Source organism: Aphidius gifuensis, linkage group LG3, assembly GCF_014905175.1.
Source record: "Aphidius gifuensis isolate YNYX2018 linkage group LG3, ASM1490517v1, whole genome shotgun sequence".
Classification (NCBI taxonomy): Eukaryota; Metazoa; Arthropoda; class Insecta; order Hymenoptera; family Braconidae; genus Aphidius; species Aphidius gifuensis.
In genome coordinates, this window is record NC_057790.1 from 5,131,441 (window position 1) to 5,157,537 (window position 26,097).

General features: G+C 28.0%; 1 protein-coding gene across 1 annotated transcript; it reads left to right on the top strand.

Annotated features, from left to right (window-relative positions):
• Positions 1-804: 804 nt before the first annotated feature.
• On the top strand, positions 805-24,863 carry LOC122851619 (homeobox protein SIX3). Its single transcript, XM_044150973.1, has 3 exons — positions 805-2,176; positions 23,880-24,275; positions 24,398-24,863. The coding sequence occupies exons 1-3, from the start codon at positions 1,533-1,535 to the stop codon at positions 24,774-24,776; spliced, it is 1,419 nt and encodes a 472-aa protein (XP_044006908.1). The 5' UTR covers positions 805-1,532; the 3' UTR covers positions 24,777-24,863.
• Positions 24,864-26,097: the final 1,234 nt, after the last annotated feature.

Genomic DNA, 26,097 nt, shown 5'->3' on the forward strand with positions numbered 1-26,097 from the left:
ATCACAGAGTATTGGAATCAAACCACCCCTTCGCTATAACGACAGCCACTTTTCTTGATTTTTTTTTCCAGTGAAAATACACTGTACAAAATATTTGCAAAAAAAAAAAACAAGGTGAAAATTAAAAGTGAATAAAGAAAAAGCTGAAAAAGAAGTGAGATTAAATAAAATAAAAATCAAATACAGAAGTGCAATGGAAAAGAGGGGCGTTAGGATAAATGTGATAGCGGTGTGATCGAGAGGGAGAGGAAGGTAAAAATGTTTTTATTAAAAAAAAAACATAAATTGATAGTGGAGGGGAATTTGATATAGCAGACATCGATATACAAATGTATGTAAAAAAAAAAAAATTAAGAGAGTAGGGATAATTAGACTCACACAATCGTGGAGTATGTCACAAGAAGAATGGTAGCCATGGCAATGGGGATGGGATCCAGCCAATCGGTACAAGCATGATAGGCGTGGTTTCATCATTGGCTTGCCAGGTTGCACAATGTACAAGATAAAAAGAGACAAAATTTTGAATTTATTTTTCGGAGTAGGGATTACAAAAATAACAGAGAAGGGATGAAATGACAACGAGAGAGAGAGATGAAAAACACGACGGGGTTTTATATAGAAAAGGCGTTTGGGGGATTGTTGGTTCCATGTGTTTTATATATACATATATATGAAAGCTATGTTGGTAGGTAGCACCGACGAAGGAGAACTCCCGTTGCAACTGGCGGACAAACGTATCATGGAGGGTAGGGCCGGGGCCGTGATGCCGGCTTGTAAATGAAACCAGTTTGCTATCCGATACGATCGAGGTAACACACAAATCTACAGTGCTTGCTATGTTGTGTGATACTAGTTAAAAACAATAACAAATAATAATTTTTCAATTGATTAACATCATGTATTGTAGTGTAGGTTGTGATAATGACAGTTTTATCATAACTATAACAACAAAAACAACAACAACAACGTGATTATAACAAATTATTAAGATAAGAAATAATTTTGTGAAAAATGAGTAGCTGATTGTTGATTTTTCCTGATGGACATTTTTATTTTGACATCAAGGAAGACATATCTAAATAAAAATATTACCACGTGCTGGCACGTTGATAAATTAAATAAGTGATGTTTATGAGTATTATTTAGTAATATATAAACAATATCTTGGTGAATATTTTATTATTCTATTGTATATAAATTAAATATTTAAATAACAAATATTTTTATTTTGGAGTAATAACGTGAGTGTATTTGAAACATTTAATATTTGTGTTTTGTATAATTTGAAGAAAAAAATACAGGGAATATAGTGTGATGAAAAAATCAAGATGAAAATAAAATATAAAAAATTTTACACGGGGACTTCGATGCCTTTGTGAAGTGACAATATGTGCATCGTTTAAAAAGTGATAATTAAAATTTTGATGATAAAATATAATTAAAAAAAAAAGCTATAGAATTATATAAAAATTTATATTTAAATTAAATATAATTTAGATAAATATTTATAAATAGTAGAAAAATAAATAATAATGTCAGCGGTTGCACCAGCAGGAGCCGCATCAGCGGTACCAAATACAAATGGACTTATTGTACCAGCTCCATTATTAGCATTGCCAACATTATCATTTTCCGTCGGTCAAGTTGCAACTGTTTGTGAAACACTTGAAGAAAGTGGTGATATTGAAAGATTAGCACGTTTTTTATGGAGTTTACCAGTTGCACATCCAAATATACAAGAATTAAATCAGAGTGAGGCTGTATTAAGGGCAAGGGCAATTGTTGCATTTCATTCTGGACATTATCGGGAACTTTATGCAATATTGGAAAGACATAAATTTACCAAAGATTCACATGGTAAATTACAAGCAATGTGGCTTGAAGCACATTATTCAGAAGCTGAAAAATTACGTGGTAGACCACTTGGTCCAGTTGATAAATATCGTGTTAGAAAAAAATTTCCATTACCAAGAACAATATGGGATGGTGAACAAAAAACACATTGTTTTAAAGAACGTACAAGATCATTATTACGCGAGTGGTATCTACAGGATCCATATCCAAATCCAGGTAAAAAAAGAGAACTTGCTGCTGCGACGGGACTTACACCGACACAAGTTGGTAATTGGTTCAAAAATAGAAGACAAAGAGATAGAGCTGCTGCTGCTAAAAATAGGTATGTTAAAAAGAAAAACAATAACAATAATTACTATTAAATTTTCTAATTATTGAAAAATTTATAATGACATTTGGTTAATCAAAAAAAAAAAAAAAACACTTAGTGGTTTGGAAAATTTATGTAGTGTTTATATTAGATGAAAATTGAACGATTATTATACAACCTAAATTTGTTAAGTTTATTTTGTATTTGTGTATCCCTAAAATAACGAGATATCCTTTGTGACTTTAGTATATTTATTCTGTCTCACTTTATCATTTTCAATGGATATAATATTTTTGCCCGCCTATCAAAAAATATATAACAATCTAGGAACCCAAACGGAGGGTTGTGTAATTTCATTTTCAATGTCCGACGGAGGGTCGCTGCCGTCGGTCTTGTACACAATTTTCGTATTACATATATTTTTTTTTATTTTTTAAATTTTATTGTCATATTATATTTATGATTTTTTTAATTTAATTTTATTTATTTATATATTAGGGGTTCGAATGTTTTTACTATATACATGTATATTCTTTTTGTCGTTCATTAAAACCGGAAATGCCTTTCAACGACTTGAACGAGATAAAGATGATTTTTTTATCCTTTTATTATTATTTTTTTTTTTTGTATACACTTATATGAGAGATTGGCAAATTTTTTTACTACCGGAAATTCTTGGGTTTTTCCCCATGGGGGTTATGCCGGATATTTCGGATATATATTTATGGAAAAATAGTTGCATTCCAAAGTTTTAACAGATAGTAAAATCTTGTTGGAATGCTTTGTCGTTTTTTAAACTTTATATTGGTCCAAAAATCAACACCACAGGTATGCTACTACTAATGCATTATATACACATAATCACTTGCCCTCTCTATTTTCTAATCCCTCCAAGTGAAAACTGATTTATTATATTCTCAAATAAATTTAAATTTATAATTTACACAATGAAAATAATTAAAATATACTAAAATATTTATTTTTATTTTATTTATATTTACATATTTATTATTTTTTCACACCAAAGACTTGTGTATTCCATAATTTACGACTTGGAAGGTATCAATGACATATTTTTCTTGGATCATTAACTGCATTCAACAGTGTAATTTTCAATTTATACTATGTACACAAACACTCAGCAAAGTTCCATCATAATTTATCTGAAAAAAAAAAAAATAAATATTGTCAGTTTATGAATACTTTGACTATTCAAATTTTAAAATAAGAAATTTTTAATTTAAATATTAAAAATATATATATGTATATTATTGTATGCAATTTTTTATATATTTTGTAGTCTTGGCATATTTTCTTGGCATTGATAGAAGATAATTTAGTGAACTGTTGAAACTAATGTATATACCTGAGTATAAATCTAGTGATATAGCTGTATATATAGTCAGACTAGAGAGAATATACGTTGTCAGGTGAATTATAGAAAGAGGGTGAATATATTGCAACACAGATACATGTATATATATGAATAAAATAGAAGAGAAATATATATGTATGTGTGTTATGCTGCAAAAGTCCTTTCTCAGTTGTCGATACGCTTGCCAACGAGTTACAATTTTAGATATATACATGTATATATTCAACCATCATCTATACATGCTATATATAAATGTTATATATATATGGGTTTTCATATTCAGTCAAGTAATTCAACATATACATTAGTCAGTATATTTTCGCGGTCCAGCGAGCGAGTTATTCAATATGTTCAACCCCGAATGCCCCGGAGCAATCTCCGCATTTCTACTTTATGTACAATATATAAATGTAATATACATATGTATATTATATATACTAGTCTATATATGCTTACGACAGATCGCATTTGCCTCATATACTCTTCATCTGTATATCTATCATTCTGCATTCACTCACTGGATTTGATGCTTTTGCAAGTATTCATCTGCCACGTCGACACATCATTCCAAATTTTCTTCTATTTTATTTTTATTTTGGCATCACTGATTGTTATTCTTTTATTTTTTTTATTTTTAAAAATACTTGTTTCAACCCTTTTTTAAATATTGAATATATTTCAATTATAATTATTTTCATGTAAATATAATATATTCCGTTATTTGTAATTATAAAAATTTTCGGTATATTGAATTGTAAAATATATTCAATAATGTTTTTTTTTTTAAATATTTTTATGGATAAAAAAAAATTAATTTAAATTACTCGATGAGTTGCAAAAATTGAAAAGGAGTTAATTATGATGGAAATAATATAATCACAGCGTCAAACTTGAAAATTGGAATATATATTATGTTTTTTTTTTTTTTAAACTTGTACATGAATTTATTTTTTTTGCTCTTTTCATTGCTACTTTCTTGTCAACAACGTATATCCGTTATCTTGATGACCTCAAATGAGCAACAAGCAAATTCGCAAATGTCACGTTGGTCTTACGATATTCTTATTGTTATTTTTATTTTTTTTTCTTTTTAAAAAGGATTTTGCCACTGAGAATGACAGATGGATGATCAACACAATGACATTAAAATATAAATTTATTTCTTTGTTTTTTAATATTATTTCTGATAGTTTATGAAAAAAAAAAAAACGTTAGAGTATGAGAAAGATGAAAAAAAAATCAATAAGAGTAATATTCAGACACGAACGAAGAAAAATGAGATAACACTTGAGGCAAAAGTATAGAAAGAAAAAAAATTCATAACAGAATAGTATAGGTATATTAAAAAGAAAAAAAAATTGATTTTTTAAAAGAATGTGATATGGTTTGGTATATATATATAAGAGACAAAAGGGATATGATGATTAATTTCACATTTGATGTCCAGGAGAATCATTAGTGCCAAGCTGCCATGACACCTGCTCTCACTCACGACTTTTGCTTCTTTATGATGGATTGCAACGTGCCCCCGGTTTCACGAAACCTGAAAAAAAAAAAAAACTATTAAGATCAAAAACTTAATTCAAATTTAAAATATAAAAATACACTAAAAAATAAATAAATAAATAAAATACTTCCATATATATTCATTAAGTTTTCACGCTCTTTCACAATCACTTTTTCTATTTTTTTTTTTTTTTTTATTTGAACACAATATGTTTCCGACAGGTGAACCAATGCGGTATATATATATAAATTGATTCTTATAATTAGTCTCATTTATGACACAACCAGAGAAAAATAAAAGTATGAAGAAAATAGAAAAAAAATTAATAAATAAGTAGCAAAATTGCCAGGCACAAATTCTAAGGGGATGCAGTTGTCACTTGTGTGTTTCCGCGTTTGAGCTTTTTTTGTTTTCTGAACTTATCAGCCAATAAACACATACACTAAAATTTTACCAAGGGTCTAAAAGAGTTTGTGGCTGCTTTGTCGAGTACATCAGTGTATTGGCAAAAGAAAAAAAAAAAAAAAATCAAAACAGAATTACGAAACAAAGTAGGGGTTGTTTTCTTTACTATTAGAAAAACGCGTGACTGTTTTTACGCCGTCGTTGCGGGGGTTCCCCTATATATACTAGTGACTAATTTTAAAAATATTATGCGAGGCTCGTTGATATTATAAGCCACAAGTTTACCAATTTATCTATACTACATATTGATTTGTCTTCAATATATTTATACAATCAAAGATCTCGTGAGTGTCTTCAGTTATGCCGCACAACATTAATGCCCTCTGACGTGTCCAGTATCAATAATCAAAATCGATTTTCAAGCTAAATTGAAAAGAAAGACCGCCAAGTGAGCTGGATAAAAAAAATATATATAAAAAAAATAATAATGACAATTTAAAGATATAGAATTTAATTGTCAAGTGTCATGTGATCGCAATGCGTCAGAGTGGGAAGACAATGCGTCAGATCAAACAGTTATTCTTTTGATAGGTTTAATCGATACTTGTTTCATTCGACACTACTGATTATCGATCAGATAATTATGCACTATATCAAGCCACTGATTATCCCTTCTGATTAAATAACAAAAGGATATATAATATAACAAATACTTTTACTATCATTATAAAAATTACTTTAGTTGTTTTTTTATCATTATCAACTATTTCAAATTGAATAATAATAATTTTAACTTCATTTATCCGTTAATTTTTTTAAAATATAATATAATAATAATATTATAAATACATATATTATATCGTTAAAGATTATCGTGTATAATATTATATATAGTTCTCTTCAGTACTGTGCCACCTGTGATATAGAATTCCATAGGTACGGATCGCAGTTTCATATTACCGAATAAACGAGACAAAAAAAATGAAACCAAAAGAAAAGAAAAAAATATATATAATATTATAAAAATAGTAAAGCAGTAAATGAAGAGAAGATTTCCAGGTACTTTCAACATTGATCAAGGCCCCAAGAGTATAGAGGTGCACTGCTGGTATATAATACAAGGCACCAGTGAGGGTGTATCAAATGTCCCATGCTGTCTTCTTGTCTATGGTGTCCGGCTACCCCTCCCTCGTTTCACGGTTAATTGAGCGGCTGACAATCTGACCACAGGACGGTTAGCATCAGAGGCACGGAAAAGATGAAAAAAAATATATAAACATAAATAAAAAATTAACAAGATAAAGGGAAAGATGAATAAAATAATAAAATGAGAAAAAAAAAATTTAGATCAGCTGAAAAACTAAAGCAAACTAAAAGTGTTTTTTCTAAAAATGTATATACGATATATATGTACAGGTATAATATATAAATAATATTGTGAGTAAGGTATAAATAATATTTTTTCGATGAATGAATAAGTTGATCTACAGATATGTCTGATATGTTACTCCATTCGAAGGTCTTATATTTAAAATATATAAAAATTTATTCTTTTTTTTTTTCTCTCGCAAGTGAAATGGATACTACGATCATTGTATTCGATCATTCGCCTCTTGATATATATTTAGCCACATGATTTTCGTGCGAGAATTTTTTTTTATTTTTTAATATTACAGGTCAAGGAGATATCCCTTTCCATTTTATATTTCAAATCTTTTGTACTCGTAATGTATTTGTATATCTTTAACCTCGGATATGTTTTTTTTTTTTTTTTTTTTTAAACTCACGCAGTCCAGTTAACAAACGACCACAGAATGATTTGGCGAATAGTCTTTTGATGCCCTGCCTTCTAAATAAAATTTTTATTTCTCATCTATATTATCAGGTAACTCTTCTCATCTGACTTGAACTAAATAAAAAATAAAAAAACACCCCGTCGTGATTGTTTTAACGATTGAGATGTTCCAGTCAATATATGATGGAGAAAAAAAAAAAAAGCGCGTTAAATAAATCTTCGATAGTGATTAATCATTTTTAAATTAAAAACCAGTTTATCGGTGTCTTAATTTTTATGATAATAATGATTTTTATATTATTATTTATTTTTCTTATCAAGACGTATTATTTATATATTCATATAATATGATATTATTCAATTGTATTTTATATTTTTTAAATATAAATTGATACAAATTGTCATTGAAAAATAGTTATTGATGAATTGTATACATATAAGTTTTTAACATGAGGGCAAATACATGTTAGTACAGTTGAAAAGGGTGCCGACTGTAAGGCAAACAGTTTAGCTGGAAACAATTGACTGCAGATTGAAGAGGGTCGGGTAGACATCTGACGATCGATCCGCCACACGCGTTCTAGAGCACTCCTCGAGAACTCCCTGACGCAAAGTTACATCTGTCGATGAAAATAGAATTTTTTTTTTTTTTTTTGCTCGCTCTTTTTTTATTTTTTATTTGCTAGCCAAGTTTATACTCTTTGTATTTTTATACACTACATAAACCTAACGCTTTTACTCTGAATTTTTTTTTTTTTTTTTTGGTAACTAAAAGTGTCATCTGACATAATGAAAGTCATTGTTTTATATTTTTCTTTCACCATGACAATACAGACACATTTTATATGTGTCCAATGTCCATAAAATTTCCCCCGGGAGTTTGGACACAGTCCGTCAGTTTTTTTGTTATTTTTTTTTCCCTTTCACACTTTCGATATCGTAATAAAATAATATTTCACGTTTATAATAAAAATAAATAAATATACTGATGCATATAAAGTTGTCTTGGATATATATACTCAACAAAAAAAAAAATAAATATATATGTTTAAAAAATAAATAAATAAACGATCATTGCGCTGTATATAAAGAACATTCATTTCATTAAATTTTTATAATATTATTATCATTATATTTTTATATGATTAATTATTATTATTTTTGTTATAATAATAAGACACTTGAAGATTAATCTGGGTTGGCATGCCAACGTCATTACAAAGTATAATGTGACGTGGTCATTCCTAGATTAGCGTCGTGGAAGCGACGCAATACCCTATAGTTTGTCTCGCGTGTCAATTAGCCATGGTGACTGAGGTAAAAAAAATATATTATAATAATGATGATATATAAATGAAACGAAATTTATATAGACATATGAACTGGTGGATAAAAAATAAATAAATATAAATAAAGAGATTACATGTTCGATGGTACAATACAACACGACAAATCTCACCGACCTGAATATCATCAAAAAATTTAACTTACTATTTCAAATTATTTTATTGAAAAGGTTTTAGTTTTCTAATATTTTGTGGTAATAATATTTTTAATCATTATTCAATGTCAAAAACAAAAAATAAAAGTAAAATAAATTAATTTTTTTTTATTTTTTGCTGGCGTAATCAGAGTAACCATCATTAGATAGAATTTTTTTTTTTTTTCTTTTTTTTTGATATACAATGAACATGAGTATATAAACGTATCACTTTTCATAGGTGATTTCAACGCGGAACATTGCTTCACATACTCCATAATAAATAAACGTATATATAATTCGCTTTTTTTCTTTTTATTCTGCCGACGGTAAACTCTTAATCACCGATAAATCATTATCTTTATAAATTTGTTTTTTATTACAACTTCAACATTTTTTTATTTATTTTTTTGTTAATATCTTTTTTTTTACGTGCCACGAAAAATAAAATACTCATTGCAAACGAGAGCTAATTTTCCATTAATTTATTCTTTTTTTTTTTTTTTTTTTTCTATCTAACATTATACTTGAGTAATTATAAATAAAAGTATTTTTTTTTTCTTTCGAATAAATATATAAAACATATGAATGTTGAGGTTTTGTATCGAATTGTTGAAACGATAAAAATAAATAAAACGAGTGGCGATGAGATAAGAGATGGGCGTCGTTAACTCAGGACAATGCTGTTTTGACGGTGTACAACAAAAGACTTGAAGGGAGTACGGTATATATAATAGATATATGGTATGTATTCGCGGTGAAAGAGGAAGATAAAGAGTAAAATAAAATTGAGTAAAAGAAAAAAAATAAAATAAAAAGAAATGAGTATAACAATACACAGAGAATGAGAAAGAGAAAGAAAAAAAGAAAGAGTGATAAAGACCAGACAAATCACCCGGTGGATCCAACGAGAACAAATGACAGTGGCTCATTCAACATAGTGCGGTGCTTTGTGGATGTAGCTCATTACTATCACCTCAAATTTTTCATGTCCACACGTATGTTTTTTTTTTTTTTCTTTTCTACCATCATCATAAAAATTGAGTGAAGAAAGGGAACTATCAGTTATATGAATTTGTGCTCCCGTTATATTTCTCAATTGCTTTTTTTTATATAAATATATTTTAATTTAACATCAATTTGATGGAAAAAAAAATTTAAATGTCATAATAAATAGCTGTAGATGTGTCATTCAGTATATTTTTTATATTTATTATTTTTTTTTTTATATGTAGAAAGTGAATGATGTGGAAAAAATTATTGAATAAAAATTGATACAAAGATCAAACGAGTATGTAAACATTAGACTCAAGCAAACGTGTCACAAAATCTCCCTTTACTTTGCTTTTATATGTATATGTTATAAAAACAAGTATGCACACGACTATGCTTTTGCTTATGGGATTACTATTTAAACGTAATCCGTATGTTTTACTCTGTAACAAATAAATGAGGCGTTGGTACAGTCTAGAAAATCACAAATATAAACATTCAAATTGTACCTTGTATATAAGAGGATCGGTTTAAATAAATTTTGATAAAAAATTATTCTTACAGTTTAAAATCTTTCTCTATAATTCTCTCGGTTTTTTTTTTGTTTTCACATTATTGTTTAAAAATTATACAAGACATATCAAAGGTTGCAAAACTTTAAACCGCAAAATACACCCATGAGAATTTTTTTAAAAGAATATATTAAGAATATATAAATTTCAAAATTTCATCACGTATTTTTCAATACAAAAGTCATAAATAAATCTTAAGCTTTTGTTATATATTTTCTTTGGTTTTTCACCATTTCTTTCAGTGGATATAATATTATTATTATTATTATTTTTTTTTTTTTCGAAATTCATTTGTGTCGTAGGATATACCGTTCTTTACCGTATACCTGTGTATATCATTAGAGTGTAAAGTTACAAGTACTCCCCCTGTGTTTTTGTAAAATTCAGTGATATCCTTTTATGTCTTACTATTATATATAAGCTTTCTGAATATTCCTGAAGATTATTCAATCCCCATGGATAAGAAAAATGGAGTTTTCTTTTTCTTTTTTTTTTTTCTCAAAAATTCACATGGTGACCAGATGAATTTTTCAAATTTTACTTAAGACTTAATGTTAAGCACGAATAATAAAATTCACAAAATCGCAGCGTTATTCTCTTTGTCGGTAAGCATAAGTCAAATTTTTCTTTCGTCTATTTTATTATTATTTTTTTTTTTCTTCAATTTGAAAACTATAAGAAAAATTAAAAAATTAAATTTCTTGTTTTTGATAGAAAAATAATAAATATTATTTTAGTTTTTTTTTCGAGTAAGTGCTCACACAAGTTTGACATTGTGGTCATGCACAATCATAACAATTATATAGTGCAGTCACTACAACCCCATTTGTGTCGAGTCATATAAAATAAAAAAATAAAAAACATGGCGTCTATTGCATTTGTAAAACACAAGAGCCATTATTAAAATGCACAGTCTTAAGATGTATATAAGTGTGTATTTCTTGGTGATTGAATGAGTATAAATATACCAGTCCATCATCAAAAATTAACATAAGTATGCTGTGAATTTTTGTAGATTCATTCGTGCATAATAAATATGAACTCGCAAGGGGTGCGCCAATGCGCGTTGCTTGAAAAATATCTTCGCGCACACATAATAGTAAATTAAAAAAAAAAATATATATCAAAAGAAGCAAGAGCATGCCCTGGGCGTGATTAACTTGTCAAAAATCATAAAGTCACGTTTCAAGTTATTTATTAGGTGGATAGTGATCGGTTGAAGAAAACCAATATCGTTTTCTCACAAATCGATCCTAGATTACACACATACAACTATATTGTATTTTACAATGACTAAATAATAATTAATAATAAATTAATTAAATAAAAGAAAAAAAAAACTCCAACATAATATCTTGTAATAAATTTTTGAATTATATTCTTTTTGGCATGAAAAAAATGATATATTGAAAATAATAAAAATAGATAAAATATGAAAACAATAAAAATTACGATATGTGAGTTGACAAATGAGTATTGTCTTCAGTGTTTTACTCGTTGTCGACAATGTCGCACTGAGTGAAGATGCGATAAACAATAAAACACAAAGAAGACTTGTAAGAGAATGATAATTTAAATGATGACTCTCAGCTTCTTCACATTCAATTACTAAATAATTGGCGAATTGCTATACATATATACAAAGTATATATATATTGAGACTAAAAAAAGAAAAAAACAATAAAAAGTCTTGAGAAGATGTAGCCAAAGAAAAAGGAAAAAAAAACATTAATAAAAAAATAAAAAATCATCAAATGACTCGCATCATCTCTTTGAAAAAAAAATATATATATATTTTTCATAAATCTTTTATTTAACATGATTTTTTTTTTTGACTCATTTTGCACTCAAAGTGACGAGCGTGACTTATCTTTCGTGAATTATAATCCAATTTGTGATTATAGTTGTACCTGAGATATATACAGGTATACTTGTATCCATCAAAAAGGACAAAGTATCTAAAATCATGATGACAAAAAAATTATTTATCTTTTTGCGTTAATATAAATTTATATTTTTTGTATGATTTGATATATTATAAAATATGAAATAATGAAAAAAAATATATTTACTGGGTGACAACGAGTTTTGGAAAGTAAGGAATTTCAAATTGAAAAACTACTTCCTATCTCAGCAACATGATGTGTACGTTTTATTATATAGTGTTTGACATGTGGAACGGGAGCCACTCTCGGATGATTTGATCCGGGTGCTAACGAGGCCGTCTTCTCTATTTTTTTATTGTTATAAATGTGACTGTGTATGCCTAACATATATACATATATCTGTATTTTCATTTATATATATTTGTGTGTATGTACATGTGACTCGCGGAAAAGTAGCCGTTAGCTTCTAATGAGCTCTCATTGTATCACAGATCATTCTACACATTTTGCTCACACCGATTATGAATATTTTTATTTTTTTTTGAATATACATATATTTTTATATGTCGTTTATTTTATTTATTTTTTTTTCATTTCATTATATTCTCTTTTATACTTTGAGGCTTGTGTGTGCTTATTAAAAACTCGATATACCGACTTGTTGGAACGTCTTAGTCATGCGGTTTTAGTCCTTCCTCAAGGACGTTTTTATCCTTCACAATAAAATACGTCATTTAAATAATAATTCTTTTTTTTTTTTTAATTCTTAATATATAATGAGTTTTGTATACATTGTAAAGAAAAAAAAAAAGATATTTTAATTATCTAGTTTTATAATTTTTTTTTGTTTTTATTATTCAACTGGAAGTTATATGATATTTTTAAATTTCATACATTAATTATTTTTTAAAATTCATACGTGATTATTGCAGTTGAATATAAAAATTACGTAAAAGCTCATTCAACCATCATGCAGATTGTTCATATAAAGTACATATATATCCATACGATCAAATATTGCGAGGGATAATATACAACACGCTGGGTTGCGCTTAAAATATGTATATGAATGACCTTAATTACGTGGAGAAATGAAATGGGATTTTATGACACATACTGATATGTACATGTTTGTATATTTATTTATATACTAAACTATAGTATTACACTAATACATAAATTGATGTTTGTACACCTTATATTTTTTTTTTCATTATTATTTATTTTTAAATCCTTCATCATTTTCGACATGAATTGTTTTTATTTTAATTTTCTTCAGTAGTGTATCGTTGTGTGACATTTGATGCAAAGCTTTGAAAGTGTCATCAAGCATATGTATTTTATCAATATGCATGTGTGTGTGTATGTGAAAGTGAAACTCCATCATTCGCATCAATCTATTTTTTATATTTTCTATATTTTTTTATTTTTCATATATCTCTGTTGGGTTTTTTTGATCACTGATAAATCTTGAATTAAATTTATATATATAGATAGATATTTTATATCTCACTTTAAAAATTATTTTCTTCTTTTATAATACATATGTGTTAATTTTATATCATGGTATGATGTCATTGAGGTAAAAAATAGAAAAAAATATATTATTAAATTAAACATTAGAGGAAATAAAAAATTAAAATGAAAAATAATAATTATACAAAGGTGCGATATGTGTTGTATATGCGAAAAAAAATAAAATATTATAGCACAAAGTGAAATACAAGGGATCTCCATGCGATCACATCATCGTATTTATGTTAAAATGTGAAATTAATCGGGGAGACGATGATAAAAGATAACTTGGGTAATTACTTATCCAACACTAATATATTTATTTAACATCATTATCATTATTTTACCTGTGTATATGTATACACTATACACACACCAGCATATATAGCAACTTGTTTTTTTTTTTTTTTTCTAAATATTTTAGCTTCCGTTATTTTTTATTTATTATTTTTCACGTAAAATGCATTTGAGATTATAATCTTGTTTAATGCTTTTACTGCAAGTATTGTTCTAAAACCAGGATACATGCGCAAGAAAAAAAAAATATGCATATATTTATAATTTATAAATATATCTTTCATCAAATAATGTCGAAATAGAAACACACAATTATTTATTTAATCATTTTTATTTTACCAAAAACTTTTCTTATGATATTTATATTTAGTATGAAATAATAATGAATTAACAAATTTTTTGGCCACATTGTTTATTTATTTTTTTTTTTTGTTTGAGAAATAATATAATTATTTATTACCCCTCGGGCAAAAAGGCTGTTACAAAAGGCAATATCACGGTTCCTTCGCTGCTTAATTTCATATCTATTTTTTCCCCTTTTTTTCTTGACATTCCACATGACTGCCATTTTAAATATTATCATCTACATACGTATTATATATAAAATACACATGTATATGTTTTGGTGTAATATCATTGCACACTAAAAAAAATTAATGAACATGTGTGAATAATTTTTTTAACATAAATATCAATGCATAATATATTTTTTTAAATATAATATAATGTAAGTATACCATACAATGTCGAAGTGATCAGGTGTATAGATATATATAGACAGATATTACATCAATCGTGCATGACATGCTTGTTTAATTAATTTGCAAATCTTTCACATTGCAACATTAATAAAATTAAAAAAAAAAAAAAACACATCTTGTACCTGTTTTTTTCGATGGGCATAACTTTACACTTGGTTTCACTTTATTCTTGATGATGATAATGATAATAATAAATACATAAATAATAACAAAACATACATCAAGGTAGTTTAAAACTTGAATGATAATAATATTGACATTTATTTATTTTTAATTTTTATAATATTTGTTATTTTTATTATTTTTTGAGGGATGATGAATGAAAATAAATATATAGTAAATTTGAAGAATGTCTTGTTCTTATATTGTCATTGTTGAAAAAATAAAAAAAAATATGGAATGGGTAGATGCATGTAAAATGGTTTTGTGTTTTATCGAATTTGACACTTGAAGAAGCCGGAACATTGAAAAGGGACCTAGTAATATCAACTCAACAGGCTCATCGTTGTCGGCTGCCAGAAGAGAAAAGGGGGATGCTATATACACTCTCATTGCCCCGAGGGATCAAGGGACTAATTTTCACTGGCAGACCGAGTCTTGAAAATATTATATGTTTTACAGATAAAAATCTTTCAACAACGAAATTCCCTTGAGATAAAAACATCATGTTTTTTTTTTTTAATTTTTATTTATACTGAATTTGTATATTGATTTTTTTATTTATCTATGATTTATATTTGAATACATATATTTTTTTTGATATTAATTTAAATTGAGTTAAATTGAATTTTCAAATATCACTTGAATTTGGTAGATGTGTATTGGGTCAAAGGAAATCATGAGAGTGAATAACGACAGGGCATTTTCTATATATACACGTATTGAATTGAAAAGGTTCCCGTTTCGATTTTTATTTATTTTTTTTATTTTTTTTTTTTATCGTGTAGAGGTCAATTCATAGCTCGAGAGACTATTCTTGATGTGAAATTGCCTGAAATTGGTTTACACACGACACGATCGTCAATGTCCCCACAAGAGTTTAGAAATTGATTCGTTTTTCTCACTTGATATATCTACACAACTTTATGCGCAAATCGTTTAATTTTACCCTCTTATACAATTGATACAGACAAGTTCAAGTATCGTATTTTTTTTTTATTTTTTTTGTCTTTTGTATAGCTTAAAATTGAATTTTTTTTTTTATTCTTAAATAAATCTTGTAACGATAAATTCAATTAGAAGATAAAGATTAAGAAAGAAAAAAAATAAATAACAATTTTAAAAAGAGGAAATACGTTTTGAGTTAATTTTTTTTCATGAACCTCGCGGCGCCGGATCGAGTTATCACGACAAAATTGTGAGATATAAAAAAAAAAAACGAAACAGTAATAAAATGAAAATAATAAAAATGAAAAAAAATTACTAAAATTAATCAGACACCGGTGCCGAGGGGCACGAGCTAACTAACCGTACCATCAAATAATAAATTGAATACAAAAAAAAATTATTCTTTTTATTTTTTAAAAAGAAAATATATTCTCTTTAGAGTGAGAATTGTAATTTGATATTGATTTGAAAAACAAGACTTATATGAGCGCATAACGAGTCAACCAGCTAAATACCGCTAAATATTCAAGAAGAAAAAAAAAATGAATAAATTCAAAAAAAAAAAAAAAACAAACAAACAAACAAACAAGGTAGTAGTAGCTTGAGATCGTTGAGGCTTAATTGCTTAATCAAACGTTGTAAATCTCAGGAGTCGAGACATTTACGTGGGATATCAACAAACAACCATAGTACAGTAGTAAAGTGATTTTTTTTTTTTCTTTATCTCTTTACTCACTTCTAATTCAGTGTTTTTGCCTCGAGCGAAAATAAAAAAATAATAATATTCTCTCTTATATATAACTTGTCAATCAGATATTTTATATACCATCATAAATTATAACTCACCACACTATTTTATTTGCATATGTATACATTCTTTCTACATTTTTTTTAAATTTATTTTCTATATATATACTTGACAAGTCGTTCCTTGACTTGAGCTTCCTTCTTTGGGTAACACAACTCTTTTCGATTTTTTGAAAAAGTTTTTTTTTTTCCTATTTTTTCCAAAAGCCCTGTAATGTAATATCAAATAAGCACATATATCCTGATGATGAGCCTCTACTTTTAGAGTGAGCTTAAATATCCAACTGGATCATATCGCAAAAATTAAATTAAACTGAATAAAAAAATAACAAAGAGAAATAAAAATTAAAAAAATAAATAAACGTAAAGATAAAATTGAATTTGTTGGAAATCAAAGTACTGCGACTAAATATAATTATAATAATTTGATAATTCATATTTGTATAATGACAATACTTAAAGAGAATAAAATTGAATAAGAAGAAAAAAAAAAGAATTGTAATGAGACAATCTTGGATGGTAACATTGGTGACAATCCCTTTAGGGCATGAAATCTAACCCCTATCGTGTCCAACATCCAATAATAACATACAGATATATTTAGCTGTATATATATCATCCCTTTGACTTGGTCTTTTTGCGATATTGTAACGGTAAATGTAATGTCAGTGTATAATACTGAAACCGATCACTGGTGCATGAAACAGTTAAGCATCGACAATGTAAGCCAATCAAGAATTTCATGATAAAAAAGGGGGTAGGTATAGATATATACATAAAAAAAAAAATAGAGACAGAGATATTGTAAAATCTATGAACGATGAACCCCGTGGTAATCGCTTGGAATTGCGTTAAATTTAAATTTTTTATATCCACCCTCAACTCTGTACAATATATCTATATACAATCTATATACCCTGGGGGAAATCTTTTGCCTTTTGATGCTCTCAATCTCTTGCTTATGTCTGATTGCTTTCCCACTGTAACGAGTTGTTTAAAGATCGAATGTATACATTATTCTTTATTCTATTATTATTACGATTGTAATATTGACTGAAAAAAAAGGTCATGATTTAAAAAATGATAAAAATTAATAATAATATATATATTTTTTTTAAATTCAGCATTATGAACAATAGTATAAATCGTGAAGGGAAATACGGCCACATCGACTAAAAGGCTTACTGGGTAATTTGCGACGGCTTAAGGCACAGGCCAATCTGATCCTACCACTGTTTTTTTTTATTTTTTTTTTACTTTTTTACTGTAGTATTCTACCCGCTTCATGTGTGAAATCTTATACGGTCCACCCGTCTTCTTTTTTTTCCTCCCTTCTTCATCTTTCTTTATTATCATTATCATTATTGCTTGTCGGTCTATAATGATAATGAAAATAATAAAAGAAAAAAATCTATGGAGAACCATAAAAATAAAAGAACTAAAGATGAAAAAATTTTTTTTTTTTTTTTTTTTTTTTGAAATAAAAGGGATGGATTTAAAACGCAAAATCGAAATAATGAATGATGAAGAAGAAAGATGGGGGTGAACGGATCTCTTTGAAAAACGATATAGAGAATTTTTTTTTATTCATCATCATCATTATCATCATCGTTTTATTTATTATTTAATTTTTTTTTTTTTTTTCCACGTATCTATGGTCGTTGCTTCCAGTCACTCGCATCATATCACAACTTTTGCCATTCACTCATCGCTCCACAGAGGCGAACACGAGACTTCGAGGTTTCACGGGCTGTCGCTCAGAATTTGGAGCGCAAATTTTTTTTTTAATTTTATTTATATACTTTTTTATACTTTATATTTTTCTTCATGTTGCTTAATTGACCGTGCCATCAAGTGCAAACGCGCTTCTTATATTTTATCTGTTGTTTTTTTTTTTTTTTTAATATTTTTTTTTTTATATATAGGTATATATATTTCTTCATCTATTCTTTTATAATTTTATGTGTATTTTTTATTCGGCAAATCACTACCGTTATACATGCCTGTAGCCACGGGTGGTCGTATCGATTTCTCGTTTCGATTCATCCACCAAACCGATCCGATTACTCGTTTGCGTCCTTCTATTTCTCCTTTTTTTTCTATTCCTTTTTAGTCGCTTTCGAACAAGATGATGTTTTAGTTTTTTTTTTCTTAAATTTATTTTGTGTATGTGTGGGTGAATTGTACGGAGAATAAAATTATCTACACACTCGTGTGTGGGTGGACTTTTAAGCAGAGACCAATTGAGTCAGTGATAGATTTTCAGAACATCAACTTGATTTGTCACAAATAAAGTACTCCACATATACACCGCTGACGTGCGGGACAACTAGTTGAATTTTTAGAGAGCCCTCTCAACAACTTCAGTTTATATATATATACTTGAAACCGTTATGCACTTTAATCTGGCACGTGCTTTTTTTTTCTTTATATTCTCAAGTTGAATTTAGATCACTTTTGAAGCTCAAGTTTGAAATGAAATTTTCATATAATCATATAAAGCACAGCAGACTGATTTCTTAAAAAAAAAAAAATTGTATATATTTATTATTGTTTAGTGTAATTTGTTTAGGTATAAATATTGAGCAAAGCGATGACTTAGAGATCATATACAAGTACTTGTGATAAATATTTTGAACATGTCAAGTATTATTTTGTGTTCATTTTTTTGGTCATTCAATTTGATATTGTATGCTCTGATTTTTAATCGCGTATATTTATCCTCAACTGAAGTATACAAGCCCGCATCTTCTCAAGCTGCAAAATAATAAACAAATAAATTAAAAAAAATTGTAAAATAAACAACCCACGAAAATTCATTGTTCACTTATTATATAAATTAAGTACAGGAAAAAAAAAAGGAATTTTTATAATTAATCTGATCTCAATCTTGAAATTCAGTTTTTTTTTTTTAATATTATTTTCTTTCTACTACCCCTAGAAAATTAGTCTGAGAATACATCCGGTTTGTGTAGACTATTTCATCAAACAATTATATAATTTTTTTTTTCTTTACAATATTTATTTATTTATTTTTTTTGAAAACACTTTTTGTTCTCAGTAATTCATCCACAAATTTGAGACACATACATAAAATTTTGTTTCTTTTTTAATTTTGTTATATTTTCGTCTTGTAAAAATTGATGATGCGAGCAGGTATATTTTAAAAAACATACATATGAGATTTAACTGAGATTTCGTATAGTCGCAATGGAGCCAGGTTTTAGTCCGTCTAATTATCTTTCTCGTTTATCCCGCTTGGCTGCGGTAACAACGAAATAATTTTCCGGACCAAAGACACGCTGATATACAGAAATGAAGATGGCGGCTTTTCGCATAATATAATATATTGTATATAAATATATACATGTGTATGTATGCCTACTTGGTTTTGGCTTTACAACCCTCCTGGAATAGAGCCAAGTAAATTTTACGGTCTCGTTGAAGTAAAGGCCAACGGGATTACAAAAGTCCCGGACGTTGTTTGCCCTGGGAGGAAGGCCTTCAGGCGCGCATGTACTTTCGACAATTTAATTTTCAATTTTACTGGTTCTTGTAGTATATAGAAAATATTCTCTTTACACATTATACACAATGTACCTTTATATCTATATATAACCCCATGAAATGTTGAGATATATATTATTAGCTATTTACCACAAAAAAAATTATTTTATATTTTCATTTATACAAAAGTAGTAAAATATATATAAACAAATAGATATCAAAAATATTTTAGGGGCGCCTAAATGTCCGTCAAGAAGAACTGTACGAACAAATATACTTGAGAATGTCTGCGGTGTGTGTAGTGATGGGAAAGATATTTATTTTTTTTTTTTCTTCCCCCTTTTTTTTTTTCCTACTTTTTTTCTTTTATTTTTTTGTCCCTCGTCAAGCATCAAGCTTTCAGGACTAAAATAAAATAATATTAAAAAAAAAATAAAAAAAATTTAAAAGAGTGGAAAATATACAACATGTTTTCCGACCAAGGAGGATTAAATATTATTTGAACATGTTTTTTAGATGTTACACTGTAAGGTTGGATCAATTTTCAATTTTTTTTTATTTTCAGTGTCTTTCGTGAGATCGACTCTGTGTGGCACTTAAAAATCGTCAAACATATCAAAATTCACAGGGGTAACAAGTGACTTTTGAAAATCGAGACAAACATTGACTTGTCCCTTATTACTGTTTTCTACTCAATTTTTTAAATATATACACTTAACAATTTTTATTTATTTATTTTTTAACTGGATTGAGTACGTCAAAAAAGCATTTGGCGCCATGAAACTTTTTTTTTTCCCCGTTAAAAGAACCTCCACTTGATCGTATAGTACCGATAAAAATATTGCAAATCATGGACTACCTGTTTGGCTTTTGGCCGTCGGCAGCGTCGGTGTATTTAACTGCTTTGTTTTTTTTTGTTCTACTTTGCATCAAGCGTGCTTCTTTTGCACTTAAACATACGCTTTCTTTGTTTTAATATCTCCCAATGCATTTTGCAATTAGAAAAGAACGAAAAAAAAAAACAATTAATTCAACTTTATAAGCATTAAAAAAACCCTTCTTCAAGGTAAAAATAAAGTGGATTCGTATCTTTTATATATATAATTTATATGTAATGAAAATACACTCTAAGAAGCTAAAAAAAAAAAACAAATAAACAAATAAAATAATAAAAAAACAATATCAAAAAATAAAAATTAAATAATAATATATTAAGGATGTGTGAAAGTACAATGGATAAAGAACGAATGAGCATCAGGGTTTGCTGTATATACCATGTGCTCTATATAATATTTATAAATGAAAAGAATAATAGAAAAGATCAGACGGCCAAAGTCGCTTGAAGGGGGCCGTATCGTTTTAACGTCTCTATTAGCCACTATTAAAAACGAGCTAGCAAGATGAAATGAAAAAAAAAAAAACAAAAAGACTGAAGGGAGAGATTTTTAGTTTAAGCGGCAAGGGGGTAGAAGGTGGGGTATCAAGGGGGTCAATGAGGAGAGAATTGGATCAAGCATAGACCGTTTCAAATCGCGCCTCTCTTGCCTGTTCACATGATGATGCACGACGGTGGAACCGAGAGTATCAAGTTACCTTTTGTCGTGGGCCAACCGAAGCTCAGATTCTTCTACCGATATAAATTTTGGCTATATATGCATATACCCCTATTGTAGACATCAGGGTATTTAGCATGGCACGGGGTACACACGCAATATATATATACTCAATCTCTGGAGTAAATGTAAGAGAGAAAAAAAAAAAATAATAATTCAAAAAAAAATCCAACACAACGTGTGTGTATATATCTCGCGTATACTTTTTATATATATATCCAGTTTTTCGATTTGGTGTCCTATGACATGACGGCCAGATTTTGTTAAAATGATATCCTACCTATCCCCCTTTTGATATTGTATTTGATTTTATTTTTTTTATTTATATATAATTTTACTTTTGTATCAAATTTTTTATAATAGTAGTGTACATTGTATTTATCAAATTTGTATTATATTTTTGAATTTCGATTATTTAAAATGACGAGTTATTAACATAAAAGTAATCATTTGATTTTATTGTAATTAGATTTTTTATATCGAGCTTATTTTGGAACAAGATACGGAACGAGCATTTTAACAAATGTCTGGTGATCGGTATTATATGCCACATCCGAGCACCGGTGTATAATTGGCAGAGAGGTATACATACGGTATTTCAAAAAAACGTCTTGTCATCCCGCGTAAATGCAGCACATCGCATGCATCCGGTTTGGGGTTTTTTTTTTTTATATTTCTTTTTTGTTTTTATACACATGTTAATGTAAAGCCACCAAATTCCTTCGTCACTTGTTTACCATCAGCCTTCTTGAGTAAAAAAAATATATATATATATTTTTTTTTTGTTCCTTCATATATATATATATAAGAAAATTTCTTTTCATTGTACAAAAGCGTACCCTTATTTCTGTATAACTGATTAATTAATTTTTTTTTCTTTTACTTTTCTTATCACCTGTGTAAAACAAAAACAATCTTTACAAAACTTTTCAAAAGTTGAGAAATTGAATTATTTAATTAAGCTTAAAAAAAAAACAAAACAAATTACATAAAATAACGTAATGTAATAAAAAACCAGTACTTAAATACGATACTATTATTATAAATTATAATTTGTTATTCTAGTCTTGAAATAAATGTCAAATCTACTTGTATCTGTTGACAGGAAAAACAAAAAAATTAAAATAAATATAAATAAGAAAAAAATAAAAACTGCAAAGTCTTGCAGCCGTCAAGATAATGGAAAAAAAAAAAGTAAAACACGATAAAATACAACGGCTGTTGCTAGTCGTTTAAGATGTAACAACAGAAACGTGGACGATTAGTAACGAAAACATACGTATATATTTTCTTCAATTCCCTTTTCTTTTTTTGTTTTTTTTTTTTTTTGGCTCTCATTTCCCTTAGCACTCGCTCTTCCTCTTTTTACCATTCATTCATTGAGTCACTATGGGACAAAACGAGATGCCAAGGCGACGCTCCAGGCAACCTCGAAATCGATTCAGCATCAAGAGAGACACATACATTTGACATGAAACAGAAAAATGAGGGTGAAAATTTCACTCAAATAAATTGCTACATATTTCTTTATTGTAACATGAATCAAATACATCGTTTATGTCATTTAAATAATTTAATTTCTTTTTTTTATTTGAATGATTTATTTTCAAAAAGCATTGTTTAAATAAGAAAAAAATTGTATTTATTATAAAAAATATATAAAAAGGGTTGGTCTTTAAAGTATATATATGGTGTTCGAATAGACTGGTTCGTATTACACATCTCAGACAATTTGAATGATATATACTGGCATTAATTACCTTGGGTTGAATAAAGACTGGTTGATTATGACTGGACGTGTAACGAGCTGCGAAGCTATTATTATTAGCACTCATCGAGGCAAACGCCAACGCAGATATGTCGACGTTTAACACCTTGTATGATGTTTACCATACCGGAAAGATAAAATTGACTAATTCAAAAACAACTATTACAACTTGTCTACTTAAAAATTTAATAAAAAATTATCATCAATTTAATAATATATTTAAAAAAAATTCTTTTATTGTATATGTACGGTGATTTAAATTTTTATATTTATATTAAATATATATTAAGACTGAAAATTAAATATTAGTACTTTTTATGATTACAGAATGCAACAACAATCTGGTGGTAGTAATGGTGGACCAAGACGTGCAATGAGTCCAGGACCTGGTAGTGATTCTGAAGATTCTGATATATCATTAGGTGGTACATCACCACCATCACCATCATCAACACCACCAGCATCACATCATCAACAATCACCAGTATCAATGGGTCCTGTTGGACAATTACCACCACCACCACTTAATTTTCGCTTTGATCCAAGCCAACAATTTAGATTTTCACATTCAACTGCCTTTAAATTTCCATCAACGGGCTTTAGATTTGGACCACACAGTCCTCAACACAATCATCCAACAATACCAAGCCCTGGTGGTATGTTTAGAATGACAGAAACAAGTCCATTTCAAGCAGTTGGTCCACGTGGAGATCTTGGCTCAAGGTTGGTAAATTATATTTATTATTATTTCTTCTAAATATTGACATTGCTCTAATAAACATATAATCATAATCACACATAATACAAAATTAATTAAAAGTATTTATTTATCAAATTTTTTACAGATTACCTGATCTTGGTTTACCACCACCAAGACATCATCCTCATGATGGTCTTTTACATCATCCACATCCGCAACATCAAATGCCAGAAGTTATATCAAGGTTGTCTGATGCATCAAGATTATCCGATGGTGGTATATCACGTTTATCGGACAGTCTGAGTGAAGCACACAGTCCACCATTGGTTGCAACAAATTTATCACTAACAGGACCCCTAAGAGTTGCTGTACCAAGTCCCCATACACCATCATCACGTGGTAGTCCACCAAGTCATCAAACACAACATTTACATCATCCAACAAGTCAGGGTCTTATAAGGGTCATAACACCACCACCAAATCCAAAACCACCACAAATTCACAGGCCATTTTCACCTGCGTGATACGTTGCTCATAGAAAATATATCTAAATTTTTTTTAGCTACGTATTCAAGTCCAGGACATTAATTAATTAAATGTGGTTTAGTTATTATTTCTGTTTTTTTTTTTTCTCTATTTTTTTTTTTTTTTTTTTTGTGTTTCAGGGATGATGATTATCATAATGTATAATTATGATAACAATATTGTAAATATAATTGTAGACTCATGCCAGTGTTAACGTGCCGAGAAGCGTGCTTCCACGATCACGAATATTATATTGTACATAAATTTTTGGTGTGAGATAACAGAAAACAAAAAAAAAAAAAAAAAAAAGAGTTCTAGATATGGGAGTCCAAAGAAATTGAGTCGCCCGACACAACGAGAAAAATATACACTTGTATGTAATTACTATAAATATCTTTTATTAATTATTATTATTATTTTTTTTTTCACCACTCCGTGTTTAGTGGAGTTAAAAAAAAAAACAAGGCAGCACTTTTTTTTTCCTAGTGAAAAAGCTAATTCATTGTAAATAGATAGACAAATAAAGCATTGAGTGTATACAGAATATTTCTTGGATTAATTTGTCAACTTGGAATGATGATTCAAAACATCTACCAAGAGGGTTACTTTACAATGGATTGTTATTATTATTATTAGAGTTAATATGCTAACTTGAATTAAATTTAAAAAGAAAAAAAGGACACCACGTTTATATATATATAAGAATTGAAATTGACGATTTTTTTTTGTTTTTTGTATGCCACGTTTATTATTTTTCTATGATTTTTTACTATCCTCAGCTTGATTTATTTTTTTCTATTGAATATTATTTCGATAGTCCGCGAGAGACAAGAGACTGATTCGCGGTAATTTCTAGTTGCAATCTTATTTTATCAACAACGAGAAAACGAACGAAATATATAAATAAATTATGCGTTTAATACAATTCTATTTTTTTTTTCTTTATATATATAACCCGGCTTTACTTTGCCCTAAATTTTTCAAGCATTGATTTAAGTCAGCACAAAATAAAGATAAAATATTCGAAAAGAATTTGTAAAACATTGGTTTGGAAGTACAAGTAAACGACGCTAAGACAAAATAGAAACAATACAGTTAAAACCAAGTGTATAAAACAAATTAAAACAAAAAAAATAAATAAAAAATACTCTTTTACATGAAACCCTCGAATTTTAAATTTTCAATAAATCAAAAATTCAATAATATAAACTGCAAAAATGATATATCAAATGAACAAATAATTAAAATGAAAGAAAAAAAAAAAATTTGTTATATAGCAGTAATAATAATTCTCGTGTATTAATGATGATCCATTGACCC

Excerpts from the sequence above, each read along its gene's own strand:
- LOC122851619 (XM_044150973.1), top strand. The coding sequence starts at position 1,533 with ATGTCAGCGGTTGCACCAGCAGGAGCCGCATCAGCGGTACCAAATACA. Across the intron at positions 2,177-23,879 it reads GCTGCTGCTGCTAAAAATAG|AATGCAACAACAATCTGGTG; the intron begins GTATGTTAAAAA and ends TTATGATTACAG. Across the intron at positions 24,276-24,397 it reads CGTGGAGATCTTGGCTCAAG|ATTACCTGATCTTGGTTTAC; the intron begins GTTGGTAAATTA and ends AATTTTTTACAG.